The 12,706-nt window shown below is 41.2% G+C and overlaps 2 protein-coding genes across 3 annotated transcripts in view; one reads left to right on the plus strand and one right to left on the minus strand.

The window, feature by feature from the left end:
- The window catches only part of NBEA (neurobeachin), a 610,373-nt gene that overhangs the window by 398,400 nt on the left and 199,267 nt on the right, over positions 1 to 12,706 (plus strand). Inside the window, exon 40 of one of the 2 annotated variants that reach the window (XM_060080316.1) lies at positions 6,516 to 6,652. In XM_060080316.1, the coding sequence (XP_059936299.1) occupies positions 6,516 to 6,652 (137 nt within the window). Of the gene's footprint in view, positions 1 to 6,515; positions 6,653 to 9,713; positions 10,117 to 12,706 lie in introns of those variants that run through there. The other variant, XM_060080317.1, reaches the window with a different exon arrangement.
- Positions 8,669 to 10,764, minus strand: MAB21L1 (mab-21 like 1). The gene has a single exon (XM_060080318.1). The coding sequence runs from the start codon at positions 10,351 to 10,353 to the stop codon at positions 9,274 to 9,276; it is 1,080 nt and encodes a 359-aa protein (XP_059936301.1). The 5' UTR covers positions 10,354 to 10,764; the 3' UTR covers positions 8,669 to 9,273.

Here is a 12,706-nt window from a genome sequence, read left to right on the forward strand (position 1 = left end):
GTATGCGCGTGATATAGCTGGACTGACCAATTACATTATAACTCTTACTGGTTTTCAGCATATTTTAAATTGATCTCTTCTATAAAATGTAATGTTTTTCATATTTTTAAAGAAGGATTTGAAATCAATTCCAGAAAAATATAAAAGATGTAATCTATTATTTTAATTGACCTTTTTACTATGACATAAAAATGCAACAATGGTGTATATCGTTTTCTATATTCTATATTCAATTCCACAAACACAGATGCTTGCTGTGTGACAGAGCCTGTGTTAGATGCAGAAGATAATGCCCCAGTCTTCAAGTAGCTTATGCCAAATGGGAGAAACAGCCTTCTAAACACATAATATTTGATATAAGTGCTGCAATAAAGATGTGCCCAGGAAACCATGGGAACGTAAAGACAAGGCACTAGTCCAACCAAGAGGTGCAAAGACCTAGTCCTCCTGGTTCAGTAGATTTAAGTCATCTCCCCTGGTTTATTCACTCATCCAGTCTAGTAGGAACTTACTCTTCTTGATCATTAAATGATATCCTAGTGCTATAAAAGAGTCAATACTCTTCCAGAGAGTGAAAAATGGATTCCATATGTTGAACTGAATGTGATATAACTAGAAACACAAATCTCAGCTGGCTCACTTAGTGCATCAAAAGGCAGAGCAAATTATCACAATGAACATAAAAACTATCACCGTTTTTAGTGTATTTTTGTGCTGGTAAATAAGTCAGTAATATTTTACTTACAGTATATATGCTTTATAAGCTTTTTCTTCTATAAAGTTTGTCTTTGTAGAAAATGCACTAGTTTCTGTTGGTTTCTTTTTAACATAAAGTATTATCTGTCCTACAAGGGAATCAAAAAACATAAATGGTATGTTAAAGTTAGAGCCTATCAGATTCTCTCTCAGGACTTTTAAAAATTATTTATTGTAAACATATTAAATGAGATTTTAGATAAATGTTCTACCATGGTGAACAGATATTTTGTTAAAATGCAGCCTTCAATTGCTCTTATATAGAGGGCTCCATTCTTTCTGTTTCTGTTTCAGACTCTGGTAAGCTGAGTTTTACCAGAGGTAGGTTTGCTCAGATCTGAAAAGATTCATGTGCATTCTCAAGCACCTGTCTCATTTTGCACAGTAATAATCTAAGGAAACCACTGCACTGTGGGGATGATTGATTATTGTTCATCTCAATCTAAGGATAGGTTGTGTTCAGAAAGTCACCAGAGAGCGCAAAGAGGCCACTTCTTGGGCACAGTGAGCTTGGTATAAAATTTGGATTTATACAGTGTTTATATAATCAGTAGTGTGGTGTGTGTATGCTAGGGAAGGAGATAATAATGCTGGAAGTTAAATTTATAACTCTTGGGTTATGTATTTTATCAGTTGTTCAAGTTATATTTTCCTGATTTAAGCAAAAATATTCTGTAACTCTTTTCATCACAAGAAAAGTTTTTGAAAATTTCAGAGCATCATTATTCTGATAATATATTTGGACCACTAACAATAGTCTCTGTAAATAAAGGAAAGCGTCACTGGTAGAGATTTTGTTACTATACTTTCTTTTTTTCTGAGGCATTTCAAATGCTTGAAACCCAGGGAAGTAAGTACTGAGGAATCTCAGATCTTCTGCAGCATTTTCCTCCTAACTTCCCTCTCCCTCAGGCTCATACACTGACATCTCCATTTTCTTAATGCCTAAAGTTTTCCTAGGATTCCAAAACAAAGTTCCAACTTTCTCATATTCTCGTATTCTTCAATTGCTTTGAAATTCAAACATTTTATTCTTTTAATTCTGTGGGGGAAACATTTTCTTTAAATTGATAGTGCCCTACTTAAAAATAAGTCCAAAGCAGTGATAAATATTTTAGATATGTTCAGTCACTCATGCTGTTAGTTATTTTCCTACAAATTTTATCACATTATAGAGTTGTAAGTTTTTACCTATTATATTTTCATCTTAAAATTTTTTTGGAATGATATCCTTTTTCAGTAAACATAAAGGATCTCAGATTAGTTTTATTTCTTCTAAATAATGCAGGATTTTAAGTTTAGTAATTTTACAAAGATTAGTCAACGCTTATTATCTCAAAATAATGGTCTTTTACATGTTCCAAAAGCAAATTGAACATGTGGTTTCAAAGTAAGTGAGTTTGGAGTAAATCCATACAGCTGATAAAATTGTATTAATATTAAACTAAGGTTAGAAAATATTCAAGTGACTCTAAAATACATCATAATTTCATGTACACTAAGTATAGTTTTTGCCAACTGAAAGTCATCAAATAATTGTAACGATGCCAGTTTTAATTAAACTTCAGCTCCTTGTCCCTATGTATATATTCTTTGTCATGCTTTATATTGAAACTTGTAAAGAATTTTAGCATCATTTGAGAATTTAATCACCATAATTGACTTTTAATAGCCAGAATGCTGTTGACCCCCCTTAAAAAATGATTAATTCCTGGATCTGAGGAAGAGAAAAGCAGTCCCTGACCTCAGGAAACAAATGGACCTGACCCTTACAAGGAGGCCTCGGTATCACTGGGAGCTGGCCTGGGGCTCACAGCTCCGCCATGGTGCTCTCCTGTTGGACATAAACAGCCTCACAGAATACCAGCATCAGACGAGGCCACGTGATGATGTGAGGCAAAAAACAACTTTGTAATTTTGTCTAAGCACAGACAAAAACAGGGTCACTCTGCACAACGCCTCAACGTTAACTTCCCCCCTCCGTCATTATAGGAGTGACTGCGACTTCTTTGTCAATTACAGTTTTTAGCCTAGGTCTAGTCCTAGATAAGATTTATTAAGATCTCCAATCACAGAATTATTGCCACTCCCTGACAGAGCCCAACCCGGAGCAAAGCCCTGCTTCCTTGAACCCTCCCCCAAATCACTTAACAAAAGCCCAGATCCTACAATACAATAAGTCCTTTCTGACACCCTCTTACTTAGTCACCTCATGGTTCCTTCCCATGTCTCCCTCACTGCAAGTGAGCAATCAACCCAACTTTCTACACTGCAGTTATGTTCCTGGTGGTCTTTGGCAGGAAGGTATTGACACATCCGTAGCCCCAAAATTGTGAACACTGAACTAGTAGTTAAATAAAAATGTAAAAGAACTGTGTAAACTGTAAAGTTCTGTTTAAAAGTTGATGTATTAAGACTTATAGGCTTAGAATTATGTTTTCAGTAGAATCCTCCAAACCCACAAGTGGTTTTTAACATTCTAACTTTAAATTATATTTGATGAATAGTTCCCTTCCTAAATATAAAACATATGTATTTTCTACTCTAGGTTTACCCTCTCAACTGATTAAAGATCCCATGGCTCTAAAGAGAAGTTTATTCTTCTAAAGAATCTTTCCATTATGCTTGGGTGATCTTTGTTCTAGTTCAGATTTTAAATTAGCATTTAAATTAATGGCAAGTAATATCCCTATCCTTTCAAAAATAGTAATGGATCAATATTTCTTAAACATTATAGTGCCAGTTCTAAAAGGTAAATAAAATTATTTTTCCTTTAGTTACCACTTCAGATGGTAGAATTTTAAACTATTGTATGCAGCAATACAAGGGGAGGAGGTTTTGTCCCATCCATTTGTTTCACTGTTTTTTAATATCTGTCACCTTACCTCTGTGTGTGCTTGAGGATGTTGATATAATTTATCCTTCTATTGCCATAGTATTGATTAGAAGGAATATATCTGTACTCAGTCCCCAACTCACTACACCAAACAGTTATGAGATTAAATTTGTACCTAGTTATCATCTAGAACAGAATCTCCCAGATCACCATCTCTCTGACCTCTAGACACGCTGCCCTTTCTAAACTATTTTTATTTGGAAAGGGATCCAAGGTTTTCAAATAACGAGATCTTCCATATGGAAGATCTGCTGGTTTGTGATTGTGCCTTATGTAAACATTTTAATATCGGATCCAGAGGCTCCCCCAAAGGGGATTAAAACATAATCCCTCTCTGTATTGCTGTAGTGGATTAACTCTGTTCTCTCTGCGGCTGGTTTGCTCCCTGAAGGCTACAACAAAAAGACCCAGCGCTCCTTAAACATGCTATGGAATTGGAAGTTGTAATTGGAGATTTCCAAAGGACAAGGGTAAAAATGACACACTATTAAGGCTGAATATTTCATGAGTGTCTTTCTTAAAGAAGGACCAGTTCGAGGCCCTTTTATAAACCCCCAGAAAATCTCAATTCAATAGAATGAGATTGGAGTAAAATCAAAAGGAAAACGCGGTCGCCTTTCAGAAACGCAAACAGGTAGCGAAAATGTGCTCCCTGTTAAAAGTTCATGGAATTGTGAACTTAAAATTAGTAATACTGTATATCTCGATAAATTAGTTTGTTTGGTTTTGACAATGTGTATCATGATTTTTTAATTTTTTTCCAATTTGATTGGGTATGTTAAATTATATTTTAAGAGAACGCAGCAGTTCGCCATTTTTAATGTTTTTGACCACTCATCGTCTCCAAATGCCAGAAATCTCTGTTAAACCAGAAATCACTAGCTTTCTGTGTTTAGAATGACGACTTTTCTGAGGTTTTATCAAGGCCCAACGATGTGTAAGAAGACACTTTGTTTCCGATGTGAATCAGGTCACCTTCTTCCTCACCTCACTCCAATCAAGAGTACACCTCCTGGATTTCTCCTGAAGTGGCGTCCAGAGGAGCGTCCCGGTGGCTTAAGGGTTAAGGGAGCGGTTCGAACCGGCCCGAGCGTTGGGGGCTTCGGAGGGGGCGCGGAGGCAGGAGGCGCCGCCGAGCGCGCGCACAGACCCTCCAATAAACACAAAGGAGGGCCTGGGGAATAGAAACCCAAATCCACTTGTAATCGTACAAGAGATTCGGGCATAATTACTTGAGCAACCTAGATTAAGATTGATGAGCCTTTAAAGTGGCGCTTTAGATCGACCGCCTCGCCCTTTGGAAAGAAAAACCTTATGGAGCCGAGGTGGACCCCGACTCCGCTCGGCTCAGGCGGAAGCTACCCGCCCGAGACCCAGGCCGGGAGTCCGCGCGTCCGGGGGCCGGGGCCCCCGGTGCGGGCTCGTCGGGGATAGAAAGCCGTAAAGTCAAAGCAGGGGCTTGGCGTTAGCCTGACCCGGGCAGGCGGTCACGGTCGGCGGTGCGGGCTGACACTGACACAGTTTGCTCCATAGCCACCCGTTTAAGCGCGACAGCAGCCGACCGATTCCTCTCTGGTCCTCCCGCGGCAGAAACGCCCGGCTTTGTGCAGGACGGTCGTGGATTCGGTGTGTGCTGCTCCCTGGAAGCGCGAACTCCGCTGCCGTCCCCGCGCGGCCGGGCCGGGCCTGCTCGCTGCGGCCGGGGCGGTGGCGGTGCGAGCCGATCTCCCCGCGAGGAGCCACCGCCGGGCGCGGGGTTGGGGGGGCGGGGGGGCGGGCCTGGGCAACCGCAGGGGGCCTGCCTTTTCATTGCTTTCCTTCTGCTGTTACTGTGACTCATTTGTCTGCATTTGGGGGGGCGGGGGTGGAAGGGAATATGATGCACCCTTGCTACAGAAAAACAAATACATTTTTTTCTGATTTCTAAGTCTTTATTTTAAGTCGAGGGTAGAGAAGAATGTCCCCACTTCGGGGAACCTTAAAGGAGCAGTTAAGTAATGCCAGTTTGAATTAATATTCTAATACGTGAAATTTGTAATTTTCGACTTTAACTCAGATGGAGGGAATTCGAAGTCAGCGCCTTAGTGGGCACACTTTCTAAAACATTTCTTTTTCTGAAGCTTAGGCTCTCTCGTCCCACAAGTTGAGAAACAACACTTTTCAAATGCTTTTCTGAGAATCGTTTTGTTCAAGCTTCTTACAATTTCATCATTTTTGCTCGGTGAGAAAAATCACTGCTACAGTTTTTCTTTTCTGCATAAAAATGTATTTCATGTCCGTGTTTGCGCGTATATCGGTGTGCGGTGCGCCTTAGGATGTCGATATTAATCTGCCTGCAAGATGCAAACCCGTCAGCGGAGTGGAATTTATATATTAGACCCTATACCCCTTCACGTCCTCCCGCCCATCCTGGGGGGACGCTGCTGCCCAGGGGACGGGGTTTTCACGGTGGCTGGTCTTTGGGGACGGCGCTGACTGCCCAGCGCGTCTCTCGGAACGCCGTTGATGCTCGGTGGAGAATCGGGGCCTTAAGAGAGTCCGTTCTGCACTTTTAAGCTGGTTAAGGTCAGCGCCTCACTAACCATGTAGGATTTCTAAGCAGAGGTTGCAGACTCGCTTACTGAAAGTCACTTATTCGATATTCTGATCTCTTGAGTTTTTATAGAATTATTTGTCTCTAGTCTCGTTATAAGATAATGTGTGAAAGCTAAGCAGACTTATCTCACGTGAAAGGAGCTTGCTGCATAAAATAGACACTATTTTTTCAGTGCATATCTAAAACTAAAAGCCTGTGGTACCCTTCCGGGAGGGAGCGGGAGAGGGGCGCAGAGGCGCAGCCTGACTCCCGTGCCCTCTCTTTCAGGCCCAGTGGTTCTCAGCACTCCCGCCCAGCTCATTGCTCCTGTGGTGGTGGCCAAGGGGACGCTTTCCATCACCACGACAGAAATCTACTTCGAGGTGGATGAGGATGATCCTGCCTTCAAGAAGATCGACACGAAAGTGAGTTCGAGTGATTCTGTGTACAGCACTGGTGGCTTTGTGGCAGGAAGTGGTTTTCAATTTTGCTTGGTTTTGAATGACAGTGGGGGAGGGGAGCACATTCTCATCCTTATAGAAAATAAAATGAATGAAATAACACACGCTCTATTTTATGGGATTGAAGAATATATTAACAACTTTAAATCCTGTATACCAGAGCATGCACATTTTAACGGTCTCTCTATGAGTGCCTTTGTGTGCACTTGGGCAGATTTGGTAGTGAAGGCAATTGCTCCCAGGTCCCTGGGGTACAGCATCTCAGGCTCTCTGGGAAGACTGGGAAAGGTCTCATGACATTTCTTACTAAGATCACTTTTAATTTCCAAAAGTGTACATTGCAATATGAATAATAATTCATTAAAAGGTTGTACGAAAACTACGGAGCACATTTAGCTATAAATTCATCTCCGTTATTACATCCAGTTTTCATCTCCTGAAATAAGAATAGGTTTTATATGTGATTTTAAGGGGAAGAGAAATCAATTATCTGAGAAGCTTTCATTTAAAATGTGTATACGTAGTACATACTGGAGCGCAGATGTTTAAAGTTTGTATTCTTCTGTGGGTGTGGTGCCAGACAATATATATTCAGATGATTTGAAATGCATAAATATTTGTTTATGATATCTTATTTTGTAAATTTTAAAACCTGAGTATTCAACAGCTCTATACCTCTACAGTTTCTTCTGAAATCAATTTTATTGTTGTTTTAACTTTTATATTATTGTGCAATTTGTAAACTTTTTTCCTGAGGCTAAGAATTCAAGAACATAAGTGTCATGCTAGATAATCAAGCATCATTTTACAAAGATCTTCCTTTGAAGTATTTTTCAGAGGCAATTGTTCTAAAATAGCGAAAGACAAATGCTCCCATAGATCCAGAACCTTATTATTTATATTTAATTTATATATAGAAGTAAAGCATTCTAAAACACTATTTGTAGAGTAGCAATTGAAAGTCGAAAATGTACCCCCACCTGAGTTAACTAACGACCCTAAGGCCCACAGGTGATGAGCCCCTCCCGCACTTGTTGACTCTTAAAATACTCTGAGGGATAATCACAGGACTTCCTTAACTTCTAGCTCCAGAAGAGTGGCATTTTGAAAATGAGTTTGAATGTAGTGCATATGATTTTAAATAATTTAAAATTTGTCTTTATGCTTTTATCATTGGCTTGCCCTATGAAGTAAAAAGTAACTTTGGATTTCTGATTCATTTATTCTGCCAGTGGAACCCTTACTGCATAAAATAAGGCTTGGCATAAGATAGGTCAGAAATTATCTTCATTTCATTAGCGTAGTTAGTTTTCATATACGAATTTTAAAAGTTTTATTAAGATTTTGTTAAGTTCATTTCCTCTGAGTTAGTCTGATTTTTAACTCAGCAACCTTGACTGTCATGGCATATTTCATCCTTATATTATCAAAAATTCTACAAAAATATTAACCCAGAAGAGCAAGCTTTCAAAGGTAGGTTTAAATTGCGTCTGTTGTAGAATGGACTAGTCTTATAAGTAAGTCAGAAACTGACAGTAGATCACTGTATTCTGTAGCTATACAAAAAGAGCTTTTCTCCAATATTTTAAGGTTTTATTTTTAATTATTTCATTAGCTTATTTCTCAAAAGGTTTAAAATATTCAAGTGGGTTCAATTTTCAAAGTGAAGCATTACATCTTTTGACAGGAAAGCAATTTAAAGTGAGACACAACAACTTTTATTTTACTTCATTTATTAGCTTCTAATTAAATAAAAACCAGCAACAGAAATTAAAATCTAAATCACAAAAGTAATTATCCAGTGTATTTCAAGTGCATTTTTCAAATATATAATTCAGATATTCAAGCGTTATTATATAAGCTGAATTCAAATTTCTTTGAATATATTTAAATAACATTTCAAGTATATTTATGGAATGTTAGAAATAGAACAAGCAATATATTTGAAACAAAATGTAAACTTTTTAAAGTTCAGACACTTTCAAAGACAGATAAAAGTACCAGGAGGAAATCTACCTTTAAATTATATCTTTGTTAGTGGAAAATGTCTGGAAGTATCCAAAATGGCAATTTAACTTCTGTTCACCAAATCACAAAACACCAACATCCACACTTTCAAAGACAATGTGAGATCACAATATTTGTTACAAATTAAAATATACATTACACTTTCCTTCAGATGGCATATCCAAATCGTGTTTACTCACAGCCAGATGCACCTAAATCGCCAGGATTGCTATAATCCTTTGATAGTTAAGCAGTGTTCACTGTGGTCTTGCATTACAGCCAGGCTGTTTTCCGGGTGTTACTGTGTACTTTTCAAGGGAGATACGAAATCCTTTGTAAAGAAGTCTTCTAATACTTGTGAGTTTGGGGTGTTCTCCATCCGCTTTCCCTACTTCTTTTTCTCCCCTTGGAGGGGTGGGTGAGATGATGCCTAAACGTTGTGTTAGTACTCCTTTTTAAGGAAGAGATTGTTTTCACTGTCCAGTGGAATATTAGATAGGAATCGAACAGGAAGTTTACACTTAATGAGAACTTTAAGAATAGTATAATCACATTTCGGCTCTCGATTAAATTGTCCTCTAAAGTTTTTCCAAACTTTTCGGGTTGGTCAGGATCTCTCTAGCCAGTCGCCACGTTTGTTTGGCAGCGTTCTCGAGAGCCGAGTGAGGTTTGCCTTGAAACAGATCTAAGTTCGGTAGGAAGTAGTGAGGACACCGCCGGCACTGCAGGCAGGAGATAAGTTGCAGCAAAATCCCGTTAAGCCGGTCACCCAGGCAAGACTCGTCCCAGTCCGACTCCCGGGGATGCTTTTCACACTCATAGGAAACCAGAGTCTTCATGTGGTAATTGTTCAGGGGCTGGCCTGGCAGTTCAAGGTGACGGTCCCGTAAGGTTTTGAGGATGGAGAGGCATTTCTTCCTGCAGCCCCCCATCTGCAGTCTGTTCTCTGCCTCGGCGAACTGCAGCACCCAGGCGTCGCTCTCGGCCGAGCTCTGCTTGCCGGCCAGGGAGTGGCACTCCTTGGATAGGAGATTGAACCCTTCCGCCTTGACCTCCGCCACCCGGTTGGGTCCCGGCCAGGGGATGTGGGGAAGTGGCCAGTGGGCAGCACTCCTGGGCCAGATCCCGGTGCATTTAAAAGCCGGGGTGATCTGCACCACGTACCTATCTCGGATTCTCAGTTTCACTTCGCTGGTGTCTGCCACCATCTTTACCACATCCCTGTAGCTACATTTGTCTACCGCTTGAGCCACCAGCGTCTGAAACCTGGACCGGATTTTGCGCGCCGAGAGGTAGCCGGAGGCGGTAATGAATTCCACCCAGAGGGACATGCTTCTCTTGCGCCCGTCGCTCAACTTCAACACCGCGCAGCCGGGCAGCGAGCCGTCGTCCACAAAGTTGAACACCCCCATTTGGTTAAGGTAAAGCACCACTTCAAATTCGGTGGGGGAGATGACCTCGAGGCCCTCGTAGCGATTGTCCATCTCGTTGAGAGAGCTGATGAACCGGGGCTCCTGCACTTCCACCTCCTTCAGGACGTCGGAAACTACTTTGCAGACTTCCCGGATAGTTTTGGCAATGGCAGCTTTCCTGGCTTGGCATTTTTCGTTGTAGTATTTATTCAGATGGTAGACCAGCTTGGCCTGGGCCGCGATCATGTTGGGGCAGAGATCCGGATTGTACACCGGAGTCTCGCAATAAGCTGTGGGATCCAATGCGGCTGCTAGAGCTGGAGCCAACTTCGGTGGAGAAACGGGCCGCCGCGCTCAGAAATGTATCAGAAACGTCTTTCCGAAGTGCTGCAGCGGTGGATTCCTAGCGCCGCTTTCCCCTTCCTTTTATCTTTGAGCCCAGCCGGTCTTAAAGTGAAAGGTTGTTCTCCCCCCTCTCTGTCTCTCTTCCTCTTTTAAAGAATCCTTGTGTGAGAGAAACGCATGGAGAGATCACCTTCTCAGTCATAAAAACAAAAGTTGCACTGAGACCCAGCAAGGCTCTTCCAGTAGTCAAAATAATCAACCCTTTCCGTATTTATTTACGCTTTCCCGTAATCATGGTGTGTGCAGGACTGTTAGTCAGATGGAGGAAAAGTGTGCTGAGTGTGTGTCGGGGGTGAGTGTGCGTGTGTATATGTCAGAAGAAGCTGCGGTTGGTTTGTCTAAGAGCCCAGATGCACTCGTGTGGAAATTATAAAGGCAGGGCCAGGCAGGCTGGCGGCCAATCGCCACTGGGCTCGTCACCACAGCCTCTGTCAGCTCCAGCCCGGCTAATTAATCCCCCCTCGTGGATAGAGGCACACAAACTAAAGGTGGGAGGCTGCTGCCGGGCAGAAAACCACCCAAGCCACCTAGACAGTTTTGGAAATCAAGAGGAATCTCTCAGCTTTGGTATTAATTGAAGCATACTGACGTTTTGAAAAGACTTGGCAAAGTGGTTCTCTTCTGTGCTTGAAAACCCTGCTTGTCTTTTTACTGAGGAAATGCAAATACAGGTGTACTAATGGTCATCCATCAATTGGTGAACTAGATGGGGTTTTCTAAAACAAAAGTCACTAACTTGCATTTAGAGGAAGATAATTAATGCCTGTTAATCCTCGAGGTCTTTTTGAATGCAGGGTGGGAGTTTGCTCTTTCATGTATATGCAAGTTGGCTTTAGATGGACTAATACCTGTATAATTTTCTGGATGTTCTATGTTAGAATGATTTTTTTAATGTTATGCGGTGTTTTACCTATGTTTTTTCTCATTTGCAGTTGTTGAAAGGAATCTGAAAATTATTGCTGTTAGATATTGTCTACCTCAGTTTAAGTTAGGATGTTTCAAAAACGTTTAGTACACCCCTCCCCCCATCTGCAGTCCTCTTTGTACTTTGCCCAACATTATAACCAGGACACTAAGTTTTGTACGCATTGGCAGAAATATTTGTGAAATAAACTACCTCTGTGATTCAGAGGTTATTTTAATGTGAGTTCCTAATGAGCTGTATTTTAATGCGTGAAAATTCAGGAGAGATCATCTAACCTACTGGCAGATACCTATCCTGAAAATTTGTAGGTTTGGGGTTTCTGTCTTGTTTACAGATGCATAATTAAGGGTATATCTCCTCTCCTAAGGGTCCTTAGTTGTCACCTGACAGTAGACTTCTAATTTTATACTATTTCATGTGACTTGATTAAGGGAAATGGTTAAGATTTTTAAAGAAAATTAATTTGCAGTCATCGGGGTTTTAAATTTAAATATCATTTTTGAAAACTTTGAGAGAAATCAACATTTCTAAATTTGGGAACCTTGAAAAAGGAAGGGGAAATGGATTTATGTAGAACATTTTTTTTTTCCTGGTGGTACCAACTGTGTCCTTAATGTACGGGAAATGGAAGAAATACTACTTAGGGGTTCTGTAGTTGTTTTTAAACCTAGGCAGATTTTTAATTCCCTACCTTTAATTTAGATGCCATCTCTTTCAAATTAAGAATATTTCCAGCAAAATCCTATAATTCCTGGAACAGGTTTGTAGGCACTTTCTTTCAAGATTTTGTTCAGGGCTCCCTCTTTTTACTCAAGCTTTTGATTTTCTTTTTCTTCTTTGCACAGGTACAGCATTATACTTTCTTGTTATCCAAGAGTGGGAGATTTCGATTTAGCTTAAAATAGTACATTAGATTCGGGGCTCACGGCATCCACCTACTCTGTTCCCCCAGAGCCTTCCATTCCCTTAGGAGCAGGGATTGGGCGCACCCGCCAGCCCCTCCCCACTTTGCCGGCGATGCGGGTGAACGCGTTGCTACCTTTTGGCAGTTGGAAGAGGAGGAAGAGGAGGCAAATCAGAGCCGGAGAACCTGCGGCCAAGAAGGCGAAGATGTGCCCTGGTCTCTGGGGAAAAGCCACCTCTGTCCCCACCCAGTGCAGGTCCTGCGTGCTTCCTGCTGGTCCCCTCTCTCCCGCTGCTCGACACTCCCGGCCCATCCTTCCTTCCTCTCTCTGCTCCATGTCCCATAGGCAGGCTTTGGTATGTGTG

Source organism: Mesoplodon densirostris, chromosome 17 (assembly GCF_025265405.1).
Source record: "Mesoplodon densirostris isolate mMesDen1 chromosome 17, mMesDen1 primary haplotype, whole genome shotgun sequence".
Taxonomy (NCBI): domain Eukaryota; kingdom Metazoa; phylum Chordata; class Mammalia; order Artiodactyla; family Ziphiidae; genus Mesoplodon; species Mesoplodon densirostris.

Coding starts and splice junctions, on each gene's coding strand:
- MAB21L1 (XM_060080318.1), bottom strand. CDS start 10,353: ATGATCGCGGCCCAGGCCAAGCTGGTCTACCATCTGAATAAATACTAC.